The sequence below is a fragment of the Kogia breviceps genome, chromosome 17, assembly GCF_026419965.1.
Source record: "Kogia breviceps isolate mKogBre1 chromosome 17, mKogBre1 haplotype 1, whole genome shotgun sequence".
NCBI classification, from domain to species: Eukaryota; Metazoa; Chordata; class Mammalia; order Artiodactyla; family Physeteridae; genus Kogia; species Kogia breviceps.
Genome location: NC_081326.1, coordinates 4,289,173 through 4,310,244, shown reverse-complemented (window position 1 = coordinate 4,310,244; position 21,072 = coordinate 4,289,173). Strand labels below are relative to the sequence as shown.

At 40.6% G+C, this 21,072-nt stretch overlaps 1 protein-coding gene across 1 annotated transcript; it reads left to right on the top strand.

Moving 5' to 3' along the window:
- Positions 1 to 4,837: 4,837 nt before the first annotated feature.
- On the top strand, positions 4,838 to 20,202 carry LOC131744197 (short-chain dehydrogenase/reductase family 16C member 6-like). Its single transcript, XM_059043559.2, has 5 exons — positions 4,838 to 5,120; positions 10,809 to 10,907; positions 11,469 to 11,613; positions 17,798 to 17,969; positions 19,858 to 20,202. The coding sequence occupies exons 1-5, from the start codon at positions 4,838 to 4,840 to the stop codon at positions 19,942 to 19,944; spliced, it is 786 nt and encodes a 261-aa protein (XP_058899542.1). The 3' UTR covers positions 19,945 to 20,202.
- Positions 20,203 to 21,072: the final 870 nt, after the last annotated feature.

Below are 21,072 nucleotides of genomic sequence, written 5' to 3'. Positions count from 1 at the left end.
TCTTTGGGACAAGTGGGCAAGTTTAAATATAGATCCATGTTAGATGATGTTATAGCATTAATATTAATTTCATGAGGTGTGATCATTTTACTGTGGTTATGTACGGTAACTTCCTTCGCAGGAGATGAGTGCACGGTGCTTGTAGTGAAGGCTCATGCTTGCAGCGTACGTTGAAATAGTTCACCCAGAGTGAAGGAGATAAAAAGCAAATATGGTAACATGTTAAAATTGTCTTTGTGTAGGTTCTTGGAACACTTACGTACTATTCAAGTTTTATGTGTGTTGGAAAATTTTTCATAATAAAAATTGGGGGAAAATGATGTATCCTGATCATCGAGATGCTGAGATGAGTCAAACACTGTCTCCCACTTTCCTAACTGAGCTAGAAGTAAAATTTCAGGACACCTTCAGGAGGGCGTAAGCCTGCAAATCACTTTAAACGTGTCCCTTCACAGGGCACACCTTCACTCCAGGTCACTGTGGGATTTGAAAGTTTATGGTGTATATCACCCGCTGCGGTAAGGTCAAAGTGGGTGAAATTCAGGCAGGCTCTCACAGTGGACACTCCTTTATCTGAGAGCCACAGAGACAGCAGAAGGTGTGGGAAGACACGTAAAACCAAAATCATTTAAAAAGACTGCGTCTAGCTGCCGACCTGAGCTCTGTTGCTTCATCCCCTGTAAGGAGGACTCTTGTGCCACTGGAGTTCAATGTCTCTGCAGATAAGATTTGGGCTTCTTGGCCACTCAGGAGCAAATATTAGGCACCCGCTGCTGAGAGCCAGTTTCTCTGGGCATCCTATAGTGCTGTTTCCCAAATAGGGGCATGAGGTAATCCTGTTCTCATCTCCAGGGTCTCTTTTTTCTTTTCTGGTTTTGCTCGCTCTGGGCGAGGTGAGGGAAAAGGTGGTGAAAGGACAGCGGAGAGAGCCAAGAAGGAGCCCAGGGGCTGGTACTTCCGGGCACCGCTGTGCACGCGGGCGGCTGCATGCGTTTGACCTTGCAACAGGGCCTTTGTTCACCAACAGCTAACGAGAGGATTGCGACTCAGATGAAATGCTGTGCAAACCCGGCTCCCAGGCCCCACTCAGCAAGGTCACAGCGCAGGCACACCCTCCGCAGTAAAGAAAAGCTTTCCATACCTCCCTGCTGGGTATCCTCACGGATGACTGGCTGCAGATTCAGCCTCATCACCCAGGTTGCTGATGCAAAAGATAAAAATCAATATTTGCGCGGCACTTCACAAATTACGACATGCTTTTGTTATCCGGGTTATTTCAATATTTTTCACATTCCTGAGAGTCGGAGATTTCTACAAATACATATTGCATGCTCACAGGCAACCTTGTAACCCCAAGGGCTCAGGAGGGCCTGAGAAATGAAAGAAGGTCCTTGTGATTCAAAGTCCAGTTTACTGAATGGGAAGTTAAAGGGGGTGGTGGTCAAAGGGGCAGAAGTTCCAGAATCACAGTCTGCGTTCGTGTCCCAGTTCTACTCACAAACTCTGTGCCGCTGGGTTTTGTCTCTACCTGAGTCTCGTACTCAGCCCACAGGGCCTTTCTGAGGCTCACAAAAAAACGAGGTAATGGAAGGTGTGATGTGGTTTAGAACTTGATAAATGTTTGCTCATCCTAATGTTTCATGATTGTTTTTCTAACTGCCTGGTTGCCATGACTGCCCAAGGACCACGTGGGAGTAATCTTTTCTCACCAGTACTTCCTACATCTAGGGCTCACACGTCCTTTTTCCCTTTGTTCCAAAACTGAACGCTTTCCGAGGCCCGAGAGTGCGGCCTCTTAGTTCAGGGAACATTTAAACAATGAATGATTGGAGAGATGCCAAAATTATTGTCCTCAGAATGGTCCCAAAGCATAACAATCTGTTGCTGAAATTTAATAATTTTTAGAGAAAGCTACTTGAACTTCTTTCAAGATAAATCATCTACTTCGAGAATGAACTTCCTCCTACAGAAAAAGTAGGAGGAGAGGAAAGCTGAAGTCTTCTCTTGTTCTCCACATAAGAACCCTGTGATCCAGAATGCCTTCTCTGTTGTGTTTGTATTTGTTTTTAATAGATGATAAGATATGGTTTCCTTTCATGATTGCAACACACTACATGTTGCCAGGATTGTGCTTAAGCCAGAAAAGTCTACGTAAGCTTGGAGAAGAGAGAATTTTCCATAGCTTGATCTCTTTCCTGACTGAATACTTGACATCTGCATTAACTCCTGATGAACATTGAGGTAAGTGGAAGTCTCTAAATTTTTCCTAGGATAATACCATTAGGGATATAGTTAATATTCTTCATAAATGCAAATAGGTTAATGGGAGAGATCTGAAATGCCTTTCTCTTGCTCTGTCTTAAAGGTAGCCTTCTAGCGAGAACTCAAATGCAATCCTCCTGTCCATTTTCTGCACTCCTCTACTGAGAAACACATTCCCTGTCCCCAACCCTGGGACCAAGCTTTGTCCAGATTTTATCTGCAGCCCTTTTCACTCTGCAAGCCTGTGTTTACTTGTCATTTTCCAGAACTGGACTCCATGCTCCTCAAGGCCAGGGACTGTAACTTCGCAGTTTTAAAACTCAATGCCTAATGTTTTGAAAGCGACTCAGGTTCAGTACAAACTCATTTAATCCAGTGAAGGCCCAGATGCTTTCCTGGGGACTTTTTGTGTCTCTTTGGAAATTCACATAAATATTTATAACAGTGTTCTTGCAGTAATGCTCTTTTATATCTTTTCTCAGTGGAAAGTTCTGGCTGGTCAGGACTGACAGCAAGATGAAAGTAGCCTGGGTCTTTTGGCATCCTCACTTGGGTCCCAGAGACATCTCAACGTTAATTCCTCACTGACTTAAAATGAAGTAGATGTAATGCAAAAATAATTCTTTTTACCAGACTCAACTTTTGCATTTTTGTTTTTGTTGTTATATCTCTTGTCATCTGGAGCTTGGCTGTGAAGGCACTGTGTGGCTTTAAATTCCATCCTCATTATTTTCAACTGTGTGACCGTGGGCTAGTTGGATTAGCCTCTTATAACTCTGGTCTCTCAACTGTAAAACAGGGCAGCCCTTGGAAGAGTTAAATGAATCGACACATGCAGAACACTTAGAACTTGCCTGGTGTGTAGGAAGAGTCCAAATGTATTGCTGTTGTTATTATTATTATGGTGCTAGTGTTTGTTATTTCCTCAAGAAGCTGTGGTCTGTTTTTCTGTTTTGCTTTTTTATTTAAGTATAGTTGACTTACAATATTGCAGTAATCTCTCCTGTACAGCAGAGTGACTCAGTTATACATATATATATACATTCTTTTTCATATTCTTCTCCATTATGGTTCATCACTGGATATTGAATATAGTTCCCTGTGCTCTCCAATAGGACCTTGTTGTTTATCCATTGTACATGTAACAGTTCGCATCTAACAACCCCAACCTCCCAATCCATCCCTCTCCCTCCCCCCCTCCCCCTTGGCAATCACAAGTCTGATCTCTGTGTGTGTGAATCTGTTTCTGTTTCATAGATAGGTTCATTTGTGCCATATTTTAGATTCCATATATAAGCGATATCATATGGTATTTGTCTTTGTGTTCTGACTTACTTCATTTAGTATGATAATCTCTAGTTACATCCATGTTGCTGCAGATGGCATTATTTTGTTTTTTTATGGCTGAGTAGTATTCCATTGTACATATTACCACATCTTTATCCATTCATCTGTCGATGGACATTTAGGTTGTTTCCATGCTTTGGCAACTGTGAAGAGTGTCGCTGTGAATATAGGGTTGCATGTATCTTTATGAATTATAGTTTTTTCCAGGTGTATGCCCAGGAATGGGATTGCTGGATCACATGGTAGTTCTATGTTTAGTTTCCAGAGGAACCTCCACACTGTTTTCCATAGTGGCTGCACCAAATTCTACCAACAGCGTAGGAGCTGTGATCTGCTTTAATGTGGGTTTTTTTAGGTGTCCACATATAACTTCTACAGAAATGATCATGTAAGAATGTTCAAATGTAACAATATGATTATCAAAAATCAAGGAAGTGTCACCAAAAACAAAAAATGCTCCAGTATTTTATTTTTTAAAAGGTGGGTCTCGGCAAAGGGCACGTTAGCTCCAGAAAAAGCCTGTTCTAATGGTAAAGGCCTGGGCTACATTCAGGAGACCTCTGTGCCCGATCCTGACACTACCTATTTTTATTAGCTGGCTATGTGACCTTGAATAAATCTACTCAATCATTTTAGTCTCAGGTCTTCACTATAAACCAGCAATAACTGTACCTGTTTTGACTCTCTCAGAGGGATATTACAAATACCATGTGAAAACATAAAAAGACTTTATTTGTATTACAATAAATATTATTTCTACATTATTGAACAACTTCTTAATGAAAAGCAAACTTCTATTAGATATGAGATCATGAATCGAGTTCATGTAATAGAAAACTGGCCAGACTAAGAATCCAAAGTCTTGGTGTACAAGTCACATAATATTGGGCAAGTGGCTACTCAAAGATTTTATGTCCTTCACTGTGAAGCTCTGCTCGTAACATGCGATCTACCTGTAGGTCAAATTAGATTACCTGTTAGAAAGCGCCCTGTAAGTTGGAAAGATTCTTGTTAACATAAAATATTTTCACACTCATTATTTATATAATTTAAGCATTCAAAGATGGTAGCAGTTATTGCTGAAATTTGTATTTTGAAGAACTGATGTCTCAAAGGTAAGTTCCCTTGGACTAAGTGCTTTACGTGTTTTGCAGTTATTGTGATAATGTCATGAATTTATCAGTTACCTCTTTCCTAATTAAGACATTCCTTTCTTCAGTGAATCAAGATGAATACGATTTTGGACACCTCCATGTTTTGGGGAAAATTTTTATATTATTTTTTAGAATCTTTAGTTTACAGGATAATTCCCAAGAAGAAAAAGAATGTTGCTGGAGAGATTGTCCTTATAACAGGAGCTGGAAGTGGACTTGGGAGGTTATTGGCCATAACATCTGGCAGCCTGGGAGCCATTTTAGTTCTATGGGACATTAACGAAGAAGGAAACATGGAAACGCGTCCAATGACCAAAGAAAAGGGTGATGTGAAAGTATTTGCCTACACGTGTAACTGTGGCTGATCAGGTAAGCTGATTGCTGTTCTTCTTCGTTTCGATGCCCAAGAAAAGCATTGCGTCTCGTAAGCTTTTACAAAGAGAAGAGGAGAAAATCTGCCATCCACTTCCTCTGAGAGTTCTGTATGCCTCTCGCTTGATTCTGCATGTCAGAAATCTGACTTTGTGGCCTCCAGAAAGGGAAACGGGAGAAAACAATGCAAGTGGCCATTTGCTGAGCCTTTTGAGTTGTTGCCCAGCTGCTTTTTTCTGGTGACTCATTTGCCATCAGACGCCAGTAGAAACTAGAACTAGCACTGGCTCTGCTGTTCATTTACCTAGTTACCTGTCCTGGTTACCTGTCCTCTCTACGTCTCTGTTTCTTTATCAGTAAAATGAAAAGATTGGACCAGATGATCTTCAATATGACACTCAGCTTTAACTTAAGTCTCCGCATTGTATGATTCCAATGTACGTCCACTGTCAACCTGTACTGAGGGTAGAAAGTATGGAGGATAGGGAAGAAGCATTAAGCATGTTTCTGGACGAAATTTCCTCTTAGACTCAGCCTGTGGCTATTCATTCTAACCTCACACTAAATATCGATAAATACTTTACTAATAACAGCTACTTACTCTGTAGTTTCCACGCACTCTAACAACGGTCTAGCTGCTGAGTGCTGTTTTGACCATATGCCTCGGGTGATGTGCCGTGAAGCTAAATACACAGATCAAGACAGAGAAACCAGAAATAGTGTCACAGTTCTGTTAGATCAACGGTTCCCTGGGGAGACCACGGCATGCCACGCAGGGCCACCAGGGGAAACACCAGGCTGGTCAGGAGGGAGGTGAGACAGAGGACGTGGACCAGAGACTTTACTGTGGTTTCCACAAGTAGGAACAGGTGAGGCAGGACCGGCAGGCTTAGGATGCATTGATTTGAATCATGTCGGCAGGATCTGGGCCACAGAGGGCCTCCCTGGCCATCTGATACCCGACCCTGGGGCGATTAGGACAGGTGCACAGTGGTCTACAGCATGAGAGCCCGGGAAGGGAGGTGCTTGGGGTGCAGACTTGATCAGCTGATCAAGAGGGAGAATGGACTAGCCTCTAGCCAGGGCTTCAAAACTAGGTGAAGACGGGACAAGACAAAACACTATATTACCAGTAGCTGTTATTCTAAGCACTATAGGCACCTAATAACTCATTTAATGAAACACACACAGCCCTCTTGGGAGTATATTGTCATCACCCTCCCCAGTTACAAGTGAGGAAACTGAGGAGTGAGGAGAATGTGTAAGTTGCCCAAGATCCTGAAACTGGTCACAGGCGGAGCCAAACCCACCAGGACCTGGAGTCAAAGTCTCTCTCATCCTCTGCACCACGATCTGAACGGGTGCACACAGCTCGGTTTGACAGCAGAATCTCCAAGAGACTGTCCTTCCCTCTGGCAACCCATGCTCCAAGTGTAGAATGCACTTACTTATTCGCTCAAAAAACATTGATCAACTCCCTGCTCTGAGACACTTACTTCCTGAAGCCTCCTCTTCACTTTTCTCCTTCAATTTCTATCACCTCCTTTTTTCTTTGGGGCCCCATAGGCTTTGTTCTTTATAATGCACCACCAGCTAATGAGAATATAACCTAGGGATTACATATAGATCCCTAGATGTATTTTATTTATTTTTAAAAATACATTTATTTCTTTATTTAATTTTATTTTTGGCTGCGTTGGGTCCTTGTTACTTGGAGCTGTAATGGAATGAGCAGGTACTGGCGGTGACGGGGATGCAGGAAGCACAGGTTGCTGGAACCAGGGCCTTAGGAACCATGAGGAAGGGAGCCTCAGCCCTCTGAGTCTCTGAGGGTGGGCCCTTGGGATGGGTTTGCTTTAGGTACCCAGGCGCCTCCTTCCTTCTACTCATCGCTTCTACACTCACTCTCTGAGGTCCTTGGAACAATTTTCTCGATCTCCTTCTGGGGACCCCCCACTGGAGCCCAGCACTATTTATTGAGCACCTAGCACACAGCTTGACATACAACCGGTATTCCATAAACATATGCAAAAATCACTGATTTCTTTTGCTCACCCACCCCACCCCAAAACTTCTTTTAGGGAGGGGGAAATGCCATCTTGGCAAACAGACTAGGTCACACTCATTTCTAACCATGCCACAAATCTAGAAGCCATCCTGGGTTCCTGCCTTTCCCTTCACTCCAACATCCCTGGCTCTTCCCATAAAACATGCTCAAGTACACTCACTCCTCCCCTTCTACCAGCCCCCGGCCCAAGCCAATGTCACCACTCACCAGCAGCCCAGCTTGGCCTTCCCTCCTCAGCGCTGGCGCCTTTGAGCCCGTCTTCATGCAGGAACAGAGCGATCTTTGAAACACATAAACTAAATCGTCTCACTCCCACTCAGAAATGTTCAGAGGATTCAAACGCACTTAGAATAACACACAGTCACCTATCATGGCCTATAAGCCCTACGCGAGGTTGTAACATCGTCCTTCATCTGTCTCCCGTCTCCCATTTTCTCTACTTTCTGCCCGCTTCCTACACCCCAAGGATCCTGATGAGACCCCAGAGCACATCAAGCTCTTTCCCATATGGGGGTCTTTGCACGAGCTGTTCTCTGTAGTCTCTGAACTTGTACCTCTGTATTATGCTTGCTATTCTATTTGGTCTGGTTCGTGTACAGAGTTACAGTAAAGGAGGTTAACAGGCACACATAGCCTTCTTGTTGAATGCCCCCAAATCTTGAGAGAGACGGTGCTGAGCAACCCCTAAAACCAGGGAATCAACTTCCATCAATGATTGTGGAAGGCATCGTCATTCACCGCTCTAAAACTCCGAGGACTTTTTATTTTCTACTGCTCTTATTAGCTCATGTATTCCAACGCTAGGGAACCAAAATCAAGAAATGTCTCCATGAAGTTTCAACTGCGGTATTTCCAATTATGACAGATTTCCTTCTTGGTATGCACCTTAACTCTCTAGGGCCAGTGTCCTGCTTTTCTCCATCCTGAATCCCCTCAGGGGGCAGAGTTGGGGGGTGGCTGCAGTGATTGATGGTTCAATGGCCGCAACATCCTTTGTTTGCTGATATGGCAAGCGACATTCCTCATCCTCAACACACTGTGCTGGTTACTCCATACCTCTGCTCTATGAATTTTAACTTCTTTTAAAATTTTATGGGGAGCCAAATATTTCTCATAAATTTACCCAACTTAATATTCTTCTAAAGCCTTGAAGTCATTTAAGGTGACACTACGGAGTAACACGATCACTGGTGATATTAAAAGGTTGTCAAAAAGATAATTTTAAAAAATTGTAAAAGACAATGCAGGTGGAGAGCCTAAGTTCAAATAATTGGGAAACCTGTCTGAAGTTCAAAAACACCAATTCTTTTTTTTTTTTTTACAATAAAGTCATTATTTGTTGTAATTCGGTTTAACTGAAGACATAGTTGCCTTCTTCATTACCTGAGATACTTTATGAAAGCAGTGATAACTTATCTGACCCAGAACCAGGGTGAAAAAATTTAGGAAGTCAGTAATTAGACTTTTGCATAAGAAAACCAAATCTTACAACAAATGGGATAAAATAAAGTCAAGCAAATCTGATGCTTTTTGTATTACATCCCACATGTGATAAAATCAGTGAAAATAGATATAGCTATTTATCAAACAAGTGTCATTAGTTCACAGAATTACCTTGATTATAAGTAATATGTAAATCTGGATCCATATATAATTCTCTACTGAGTTCCTGGTTAAAAATGCTTTCCCAAAATTTCATTAATACCTTTTTGCTGACTAAATGCTCACTCAACACTTAATTGCATTCCTTTCTCTTCCCTTGGCTATCTATATATTAAGAACAAATAATGGTTGCTATATGATAAATTTATCTTCTAGAATGCCCTTAAAAAGCCCTCCACTGATACATAGGGCTAGAAACAGACCCGTGAAATAACTAGTCACTTTCCCCCTGTGAAGGAAAACTTTTCTCAACTGGTAACACAGAAAAATGGTAGCAACTTTGGCCCCAGTTCAGAAGAAAATACAGATACATTTCAAAAAATAAAAAACGTTTGTGGAGAAAAACAAACAAAACTGAACTCCTGCAGCTGGTTAGATCTCTGTGAGTGGGTAACTCTTATCATTTTTCCAATTTCACAGACTGCTATAGGCCACTACTTTCTCACCCTTTAATCTGGGGAGTTTCACGGCCTCGACCCCTGAAATTCATCATCAAAAGTAATGCCGACACCCACCTTCATCTCCATTACTCAGGTTCACCTTCTTGAGCGTTTTATAAACTTTCAGACACCCGTAGAGACACTACAGCTGGACCTTCACACCCAGGCTCCCAGTGCTGAAACCCCACGCGGTATAACAGATGATCCCCGGGAGAAGCCCTGTGGGACTCAGGCTGGATTTTTCACACACTTGTGCTTAAAGACAATAACCCACTCTTGCTATTGCCAACTAGCCTGCAGTCATGACTGATGACTTCAGGCTAATTTTAGATCTCTGTGAGTTATCTACTCACAGAGATCTAAAATAAACAATATTTATTTTGTTTTATTTTATTTTTGGTTGCATTGGGTCTTTGTTACTAGGTGCAGGCTTTCTCTAGTTGTGGCGAGCGGGGTCTACTCTTCCTTGTGGTGCGCGGGCTTCTCATTGTGGTGGCTTCTCTTGTTGTGGAGCATGGGCTCTAGGTGCATGGTCTTCAGTAGTTGTGGCACACGGGCTCAGTAGTTGTGGCTCGCGGGCTCTAGAGCGCAGGCTCAGTAGTTGTGGCGCACGGGCTTAGTTGCTCCACGGCATGTGGGATCTTCCTGGACCAGGGCTCGAACCCATGTCCCCTGCATTGGCCGGTGGATTCTTAACTGCTGAGACACCAGGGAAGCCCTAATTTTTAATTTTTGAAAAACAAAGATGCTGTAAGCACAAGAGACAGACATGTAAAATGCCACCACACTTAGACGTGAACTGTCAAAAGAGGCCAGTTGTCTGCATCTAAGCAGAAACTCACCCATCAGTTCAGCAGTCCTGAGAAAGGTTAGTGAGACTCAAAAGATCTCAAAAGCAAAGGTGATATTCTTTGATCCAGTAGCTGCTTTTGTGTTCTACCAGCTCCTTGTATATAAGCACACCTTGGCAGACTCTCCAAAACTCTTAATGCAAAACTCTGACATTGTTAAAAATCATAAATCTCAGGCTTCCCTGGTGGTTCAGTGGTTGAGAATCCACCTGCCAATGCAGGGGACACGGGTTCGAGCCCTGGTCTGGGAGGATCCCACGTGCCGCGGAGCAGCTGGGCCCGTGAGCCATGGCTGCTGAGCCTGTGCATCTGGAGCCTGTGCTCCACAACGGGAGAGGCCACGGCAGTGAGAGGCCCGCGCACCACACACAAAAATAAATAAATAAATAATGCTGCTAAGAACATGCGTGTATAAATAGCTCTTTAAAAAAAAAAGTATCTCTTTTAGATTAACACATAATAAATGTTAAGATCCTTGGGAACAGTGACTCCATGGTACCAGTGACTATTTTGTACTGCCCCAGAATTTAACACATCATAAGTGTTAAATAAATATTTAATAAGTGAACCTGTAAATTGACCACATGCTTATTGAGCAAATAAAATAATAAATGAATAAAGAATATTGACCCAATGTATTTATATCTTCCAGACTTTAAGGCCTTCCTTCCTGCCATGCTTAAAGCTAACCATGGTCACTTAGTCTGTATTTCAAGTATAGCAGGAGTAGTTAGTATCAATGGACTATCAGGTGAGTACTTCACCATGTGCCTTTGAATTCCCCAGTTTACAGCATCCAGAAATTAGGACTCTTCCAAGGTACAGAGAACTCTTCCTGCACCAAGGAGAAATCTCCAGTACATTTGGCTCCATTTTTAACACCAGGATTGCTCCCCATTTCCCAAATTTGGATCCCACATATAAGTGATATCATATGATATTTGTCTTTCTCTGTCTGGCTCACATCACTTCGTATGATCCTCTCTAGGTCCATCCATGTTGCTGCTCCACTCCTCTCTTTAAAATGGCAGTGGTAAGGGAAGATATTCCCGTCTGTTTAAAAAACAAAGAGAAGAATGTACGAGTTGGCTCAGTAGTCTTCTTGGGTTAAGAGAAATTGAAATAGTTTTCATTTTGTTGTTGGGTATGTAGTGTGGAGATACAGGAGTAGAGTGGCCATAAATGTGACTTTAACAGAGACGTTTTGCCCCCAAAATAAGCCAGAGAAAGGGGAGGGAGTTTCAGTTTTTAAAATAATTCCCTAAATTAACTCATCAAATTCTATTGCTAACAGTTCTTCACTTTGTTTCAGATTATTGTGCAAGCAAATTTGCAGCTTTTGGCTTTTCAGAATCTCTCTACCTTGAATTAAGACTACTACAAAAAAGTAACGTTACAGCCACCATTGTTTGCCCATATTTTATCAACACTGGAATGTTTGATGGCTGTGCAACCAGGTAAGTGAACCTTACAGTAATCTTTGCTCTTCCAATATATGTCAATGATCATCTTTTCACTTTAAAGTTTTGAAATATGAAAAGTAAAACAAAAGAAATGATTTGAATGCCTAATTTAGTAAAAGAAGACATTCAATATGTATTAAATTAATGAGTTTATTCAATTTAAGGATAATAATACGGTTATGAGCATATGTTACTGTGAAAACATAAACCTAAATTGTTAATCAGAATATTACAATGCAACAGAAAAGTTGGTAGTGAGAAGTTATTAAAATATTTACCATTGTAGTGTTGAGAAGATAATTTCTTTTCTAAAAAAAAATATTGAAGTAAAAATCGTCCAAAGGATAAAATATTTTGAAAGATTGATTAATATATGTGGGGAAGTTTAGGGAAATGATATTTTGATATAAAGTTTACATGTGATAGAACAGCCAAATGAGGATGCAAATGAAATACGAAGGCTTTTAAACAAAGGAGCCAATCAGTAGAGTATATTAAAATGTATAAACCTGACCTAGGGCAAGTGTAGTCATTACAATTATTAAAAAGGGGATTGACATGAACCAAATGCTATCAATCAACTATATTTGTAGGAAACAGAGACAGCCAACAAAAAGCCCATCTAAAAAGCAATGAGGTTATCTAGAGTCTAGTGAAACCATAAAATTAAATAGAAAGTGCCAAAACAGGTGGTGGAGTTGACAGAGTAGAGCAGGGGAAAATCTCTCACAAAGAAACATCTACTATGCAAGTCAAAATTAGCAAAGACAATCATTTAAAATCGTTGGAGATTGACCAAAGGGCATGCAACACATTGGGAAGTATTTATTTAACAAAATCTCTGGAAATTCAGTAAGAACACTGAGAGGCCATGGCACTGGGGCTAGGGACTACACCCACCCACCCACAGCTCTGCCTCTTAGAATAACTGCTCCAGGGGCTTGGCAACCAGTGGCAATTCCCATATCCTCAGTCCCTGGAGTGGAAGAACTCCTCTGGGCAGTTTGGTAGCACGTGACTACTGGAAGATCCCATTTTCTGCAGAAGGCCTGTGTTGCAAGGATAGACTCATCCAGACAGTGTTTGTTCCTCCACCCCCAACTCCCACTGAGTAAGAAAGATCTGGGGAGAGGCTCTTGGTGAAGAGAGCAATTCCTCTTTCTACAGCAGCTCTTTGTTGTTGGAGAGCTGCACCAGTCATTTCAGCAGTCATGTGGCAGAAGACCTATTTTGGGTAGACTTACCAGACAGTAAAAATTGGCAGATCCAAACCTCCCAGGTTCTGAGTTGTGGAAGATCCATACAGGCTAGTAACAGCAGCTGGGTGGCGGCACTACTTCCTGCCTTCCTCCCAGGTCCTGTTTGATGGGAAAATTCACGTCGGAAAGCCAGGGAAGAGTCAAGTTTCTCATTACACCCAACTCCTACTTCATAACACAGAGATTCTGACAGGTAACGGTCATTAGTCAGCAGCAAAAACTGGCATCTGTCTGCCTCTGCCATGGAACCCAACTTCAATTGGATAAGACCATAGATCAGAGCATCATCCAAAAAAAAGTAGCACAACCAGCTAGCAAAGAGCATGAGAGCTGGATCTGATACAAATAGAGGCAGGCCAGCTAAAGGCTTAAGAGAAAGAGAGAGTCAAAGATTGCCTGGCTAAAACCACAGTTATCCTTGACAGTCAGGAAGGCTGTATGCATGCCCAGGTTGGAGAGCTCTTCAAGAATGACATCAGAAGCTACACATTGCAGGAGAGATAGACCTCCCAGGACTAGTTCAGCCAAGTGACTGAGTAAATAAACAAGCAAACAACCATGGAGGACTGTTATCCAGAGTTGTTATAATATATCACCTAAAATATTTACTTTTTAATCAAAAAGTATAAGATACACAAAGACACAGGAAAGTGTGACCCATACATAAGGAAAAAATGTAGGCAGTGGAAATTTCCTTGAAAAGGATGTAGATATTGGACTTAGGAGACTAACTTCTAAGCAGCTATTATAAATACATTCAAAGATCTAAAGGAATCCATATTTTTAAAATGGAAAGAAAGTATGATGACAATGTTACTTCAAATATTAATCAATAAATATAGATTTCTTTAAAAAGAAGCAAGTGTAAACTTGCGAATGGAAAAGAACTAATGTAAATTTGGGAGTGGAAAAGAAAAGTAACTGAAAAGAAAGATCCACTAGAGCTGCTCAACAGTAGATTTGAGCTGGCAGACAAAAATGAGTGAACTTGAAGACAGATGAACAGAGAGTATGCAACCAGAAGAAACAAGAGAAAACAAAATGAAGAAAGATGAACAGAGCCTTGGAGAAATCTGGGCCACCTTTAATCACAGCAATGTACACACAAGGAGAGTAACAGAAAGAAATGAGAGAAAAGACCAGAAAAAATATTCAAAGAAATGATGGCTGAAAACTTCCCAAGTCTAATGAAAAATATTAATTTACATAGCTAAGAAGCTAAATGAACTACAAGCAGGATAAACACAAGGAGTTACACACCCGACACCTCATATATTCAAAATGTTGAAAGACAAAAACAAAAAGAAAGAAGAAAGAGGAAAAATGACTCATGTACAAGGGAACTCAAGTACAATTAACATCTTAAAGGAAAAAACTGTCAGCAAAGAATCTTATACTCAGCAAAACAATGTTTCAAAAAATGAAGGCAAAGCAAGGCAAAAATTAAGTAAAAATTCAAGGCAAAACAAAAACTGAAAGCATTTGTTGCTAGCTCCCCACCTTACAAGAAATACTAAAGAAAGTTCTTTACACTGAAAGTGACACTAGAGGATAATTTTAATACACACACACACACACACACACACACACAAAGTGCCAGTAAAGGTAATAAAGTAGGTTTCAAAGAGGCAACATAAATGCAACATAAATTTATTCCTAGGTGTTTTATTCTTTTTGATGCAATTGTAAATAAGATTATTTTCTTAATTTCTCCCTCTGATAGTTCATTGTTAGAGTATAGAAACAACTAATTTTTGTATATTGATTTTGTATCCTGCAACTTTACTGAATTCATTTATTAGTACTAACAGTTTTTTGAAGTATTCTTTACAGTTTTCTATATATAATATCATGTCATCCACCAAATAGTGACAGTTTTACTTCTTCCTTTCCAATTTGGATGTTTTTTATTTCTTTTTCTTGACTAATTGCTCTGGCTAGGACTTCCAGTGCTACGTTGAATAAATGTGGTGAGAGTGGGAATCCTTGTCTTCTTCCTGATCTTAGAGGAAAAGCTATCAGCTTTTCACCATTGAATACGCTATTAGCTCTGGGCTTTATATTTGACCTTTGTTATACTGAAGTAGGTTTCCTCTTTAAGAATTATTTTCTCTACTTCTTTGTTCTAACATTATTATTTAAATAACAATATTAGTAAGAATTGATAATAATATGTGATTAAGTGATATAAAAGAAAAAAGGTGTTATGAGAGAGAATAAAGGACATATACTTTAGAATGGGGAGGGGGAGTCAGTGATAGTTTCTCAGAGGAAGTGACATTGAAAACTGAGACCTGGGGACTTCCCTGGCAGTCCACACTTCCACTGCAGGGGGCATGGGTTCGATCCCTGGTTGGGGAACTGAGATCCCACATGCCACACAGAGTGTCCAAAAAAAAAAAAGATAGAAAGAAAAGAAAACTGAGACCCAGAAGTCAGATAGGTAGGAATTAACTAGGTAAAGAGCAAGTGGGAAGAGCATCTAAGTACCCTGCACAAAGCCCTTGAGATCAGAAAGAAATGGGGATTCTTAAGAACCTGAAAGAAGGCTGCTGTGTCTTAGCACAGTGAGCAAAGTAGAGAGTAAAGTCAGTGAGGTTAGAAACCATAAATACATTTTTCCCCCCAGAGGAACCATTGTTAACCATTTACCATCACATCACTGTTCATTATCCTTTTCTACTTTTGTTTCTTTGAAATTCTTTATAATAAATATTTTAAATAAAATAATGAATTAAAAATTCATATTAGCTGAAGGAATGGTCATAAAGGGAAAATGTAGTATTATTGGAAATAGACTTCTAGAAAATTTGAAGGAAGTGTGTCTACAAAAGAACTCTACACAGAAGAGTTTAAAAGCTCTGGAATTAAGCAGTAAACAAAGCAGATAAAGTATATCCGGTTGGAAAGGGCAGCCGTGAATGGCAGGAAGAGTTTCAAATGATAAAATCAGACATGAGACCTTTGCATTTGCTAAGAAACTTTTTCTGACAACTTAACAGAACATTAGTCTCAAAAGCTAGAGGGTCGAGATCACAGAATAAATGTGATCAGCCAAGAGGAGGTGGCATGGTAGCCAATGAAAACACTGATATTAAATGATGGCCCTTATAAACTTGGAGTTCCTAAGTTCATAAAAGGTAAAAACAAAGTCTCTAGAAAAAGAAAGATGAATAATCCTAAATGGTAGAGTATGAAATGAGCAATGATGTGTAGATTATATTTTTTCCAGCTTCACTGAGACATAATCATCATATAAAATTGTGTGAGTCTAAGACGTACAAATGTGTTGATTTGATACATTTATATGTTGCAAAATGATTACCACCATAGCGTTAGCTAACACCTCCATCTCATCACGTAATTACCATTTCTTTTTTGTGGTGAGAATATTTAAGATTTACTCTCTTAGCTACATTCAAGTACGTAACAAAATACTGTTAGCTATAATCACAGCTGTACTTTAGATCCCCAGAACCTGTTAATACTATAACTGGAAGTTTGTACCCTTTGATCTATATCTCCCCATTTCCCCAACCTCCAGCTCTTGGTAATCACCACCCTGCTCTCTGTTCCTATGAATTTAGCTCTTTTAGATTCTCTGTGCAAGTTATATCGTACAGTATTTGTCCTTGATTATTTCTCTTTGCATAATGCCCTCCAGTTTCATCCAAGTTGTTACAGGCAGCAGGGTTTCCTTCTTTCTCATGGCTGAATAATATTCCACTGTGTATGTGGATTTCTTTCATCCACTCCAGATTTTCTTTATCCATTCATCCACCCGTGGACACTTAGGATATTTCCATATCTTGGCTATTGTGAATAATGCTGCAATGAACATGAGAGTGCAGATATATCTACAAGATCCTGATGTCAAAGCCTTTGGATTTATACCCAGAAGTGGAATTGCTGGATCATATGGTAGCTCTATTTTCAATTTTTTGAGGAACCGCCGTATGGCTTTCCATAGCGGCTGCACCAATTTACACTCCCACCAACAGGGCACAAGGATTCCCTTTTCTCCACCTCCTCACCAGCATTTGTTATCACTTGTCTTTTTGATGAGAGCCACTCTGACAGGTGGGAGGTGACATCTCATTGCAGTTTTGCTTTGCATTTCCCTCATGATCGAGCACCTTTTCAGGTGCTCAATTTCATGTACGTGTTGGCCATTTGTATTTCTTCTTTGGAAAACTGTTTTTTAATAAATGTTGGAGCCCTTTAGGCTATGGTTCTAAGGAACTTTTAGGGAAAAAAATGTAAAGACTAATTACCAATATTTAATTACAAGAAATCAATCAGCTTTCAATAATCAGCTGAGACAAATAGAATTTTTGAGGCAGGGTGGTTCAAATAATAGAGAAGCGTAATATAAAAGTATAAAATGTCAAACTAATGCCTAATGGGAGCTTTATTACATGCTCATCCCACCTCAACTCCAACTGACTTCACAAACATCTAAGTCTGCTTAACGTGGTAACAATAGTCTGTCTGCCTAAAATAAAGACACTTACACATGCTCAGGAGATTTTTCCTTTTGGTAATAAAATTTTGCAATTTTGCTTCTTAATAGTGTACAGTTGCTTGATGTTTGGACTGAAAGAGAGAAAAAAAAATCTCAAAGCAGTTCCTTCCATAGGAGTAGACCATCACATAGCAGAAAATCACTAAAGGCCAGGCGTTCACTCTAAAAAATTAAACGTATTAGCACTGGTCCCAATGTTGGTCATGAGAGAAAACACAAGGCAGTTCCTGATGTTTACATTTGGTCTGCATATTTAGAGACATCGAATTAATTACTGTAAGCAAACTAATTATCAAGTTAATAACTTGATATCTAAAATTTAATAATTAGTGCTTACGATGGCAGCCAAAAGATACCACTCTGACAATATAACTGTTTGTTGTTTTCATTCCAGGGATCCACTTCTGCTGCCTATACTGGGGCAGGAGCATTTTGCCCAAAAAGTTTCAAATGCTATTTTAGAGGAACAGGTTTACTCGATAATGCCCACATTTTTGCACGTTGCGTTGCTCCTTAAACAGGAAGTTAATCATGACTTCTCTATCATTTTGGTTATGTGTGAACAAATTGTCTCATCATTGCTTCCTCTTTTGCCAGAAAGCAACCTCATACCTTTTTAAAGATAAAGGAAAAGTAACATTTAAATAGTTCAAGGGTAATTTGTTGGACTGTTTCTATCTGTGCTCGGTTACTCCAGACACTGAGAAAATTTAGAAACCATTGGGTCTTACAGAGTACAAATGATTAACTTCAAGAGAAACAAATAGAACACCATTTTTTTGGTGAATTCTTTTGGTTCAGCTCATGTAAAATTCTATTTTGAAAACAAAGGACAAATAAACCTGAGTGTGTTGACGGAAAAGTATTAAGGATATTTGGCAAGTTCCTCGCTGCTTTTAGTAAAAGAGCGCCTGCAACTTCATGCTAAGAGTTCTGGGGTCTTTGCGGATGGATTCAGGCCAGGCCCACTGTCTTCTCTGCAACAACATCTAACATTCATCAGGAGACTATATGTGCCCGACTCTGCATTACAGCCTTGCATGCATTTTATCCCACTTAGGGAATCTGAGGATTAAAGAGAATAAGTCATTTTTATAGGATTAAACAGCTAATAAATTCTGGAACAAAGTTTTAATCTCATTGTGGATCTTAAGCTCTTACCATCGGATGTACTCCTCCCCTGCTGTAAGTTACCAGCAGAGTGGAAAACACAACTGGTGATTCACTATTATGAAATTATGTTATTAATAGATCTAGGACTTTCTTTACTATTTATAGCCTCTTCGACATATTTTTGCGGCCTGTGGGTTTGTCCACGCATTCACTGAACAAGGAGGCACACAGGCCACCTCCTGTTCATCCTGCCTCGGCTGCTGAACTAGGTCAAAGTCCCTTACGTTGCAAACCCTCACATCTGTCCCTGACTTTTGTAGCGCCCACAATACCCGTGGGGTGCTTGTACGATATCTGTCCTCCCTGCTAGATTGCACACACACTCCCTGAGGACAGGACACAGTTTCCTGCTCCAGGCTCCAAGCTGAGTACCGAGCACAGAATATGCGTGCAACAAATAATTGCTAAGTTGTGCTGAGTTGCTAAGCAGAACCCAGCTGAAGGCACAGTTCCTCCATCTTCAACAAACTAAAGCAGTGATTCTCCACCTCGGGCGTATACTGGAATCACTTACAACAACTGCTGCCTGGGCCCTACCTGCCTGCCCCCTCCCGAGGAATTCTGCTTTAATCGGTCTGGTTTTCTTTCTACTTTTTGCTACCATGTGTTAGATAGTAAATCAGGATATACACAGTCTTAACCACAGAAGGCAGTGAGTTAACCTCTGAAGGGACTTCCCTGGCGGTCCAGTGGTTAAGACTTTGTCCTCCAGTGCAGGGGGGCAGGTTTCCTCCCTGGTCGGGGAGCTAAGATCCCACCTGCCTCGTGGCCAAAAAACCAAAACGTAAAACAGAAGCGATATTGTGACAAATTCCATAAAGACTTTAAAGATGGTCCACATCAAAAAAAAAAAAAAAAAAAACGAGGCTAAGTTGTGGCCTGAGCATTGGGACTGTTCAAGGCTCCCTGGATGTGGGACTGCGCTCAGCGCACGTGACGCAGTGTTTGTTCATCCTTCTCAGCGGTGACACGTGCACAGTGTGAATCACGGCCACTCGCCCGCTGTGTAATTCAAAGTAATCTGTACAAAGATGTCCCTTTTTTGTTTGTTTGTTTTTGGGGGGGTGGCGGTGGCCGTGTTGTGTAGCTTGTAGGATCTCAGTTCCCCCACCAGGGATGGAACCCGTGCCCCCTGCAGTGGAAGCGTGGAGTCCTAACCCCTGGACCGCCGGGGCAGTCCCTGAAGACGTCACTTTGACTCCTTTCAAAGGATTCTGATTGTTTTCCACTGCTTTCCTCTAGAAGAATGCCTCCAGACATGATGGTCACGCTTGCCGAAACACTGGAATGGACACTTCCGTGGCTTCCTTGACGGGTCAAGAGAAAGCAGGTGAAGTTCAGACTGAGAACGAGAGGACACATCTATAGCTGAAGCCTCAACTGTGGTAATGAAACCAAGCGCTGTGAGGCTGGACCCTTTGGAGCTCTTCCTCACTCTTAGATCAGTGCAGTCTACCAAGGGTTACTGAGGCTTCCAGAAGGGCTAGCCTAAATCCCAGGACGTGCTCTGCACGCTGATCATTTCCTAGGCACTCAAAGTATATATTTGACAGTTTTTCCCGTCACTTTTTAGTTTGGTAAATACGGATATTGCAGCCGTTCCAATGGACTCAGAGAATATAATGTATTAATAAAAACATATTAATGCAAATTGACACTAATTCAATTTTTAAATAGACAGTATATGATACTTTTAGAAAAGGAGTAATTATAAGTAATGACCTTGTAAATCAGGGTTTTAGGCTGATAATTTTTCAACATCAGACGTAAAGAAACATTTTAGTTTTGCAATTAAGAAAAATAACACTTTTCCGTTTGCCTATTAATTCCTACTGGAGCTGGATGACCATATCAAGGTCCTTAGGGAGATTGAATCTGCTTATTCGATAAAATAAGTCCACAGCTAATCATGTTTGTTTGCATCTGAACATGCCCCAAATTCCTAACTTCTTTATTCCATAAGAAAAAAATGTACCCATTAGACTATGTACTGCTGGTTTGAGGAGGAGACTTATTTTCATAATTCAGTCAATAAAGTAGCCTTAACTCTGATGGATTTGTATACAGTATGAGCCACTCCCCTTAAAAAAGTATATACTCGTTCGAATGTGCACCTCACCTTGCCAGCTCTCAGCAAACTTTCCGAAAGGACTTCCCGAGTTTGGAAATGTTCTTGAGCTGAGTTACAAAACAGCAACCTAGCTCTGCCTCTAACAGGTCAAGAGCTAGTGAGTAATGGTAAAACCAAAAAAAGTATCAAGTAAAGTAAATATGTGTTAAGCAAAAAGTGAGCACTCAATACATAAGATCTATCCCATTATTGGGGACATAATATTTCTATATTCTTGCAAAGAAAGTTTAACTTGCAAAGAAATTTGACTTGCCGTGAACAAACTAGAGAAAATTTTTGAACTAAAAGAGGGATAAAAATTCCAAAGTGCAATAACTTTCAGGAAATGAGTTCTCTTTTAACAGTTTTGTAGGTAAAAGCTTTTT

What these genes read in the sequence shown, in the direction of transcription:
- LOC131744197 (XM_059043559.2), top strand. Translation starts at nt 4,838, where the DNA reads ATGAATACGATTTTGGACACCTCCATGTTTTGGGGAAAATTTTTATAT. An exon ending in TTTGATGGCTGTGCAACCAG is followed by an intron (nt 11,614 to 17,797) that starts GTAAGTGAACCT and finishes TTTTCATTCCAG; the next exon opens with GGATCCACTTCTGCTGCCTA. An exon ending in TTTTGGTTATGTGTGAACAA is followed by an intron (nt 17,970 to 19,857) that starts ATTGTCTCATCA and finishes GCTTGCCGAAAC; the next exon opens with ACTGGAATGGACACTTCCGT.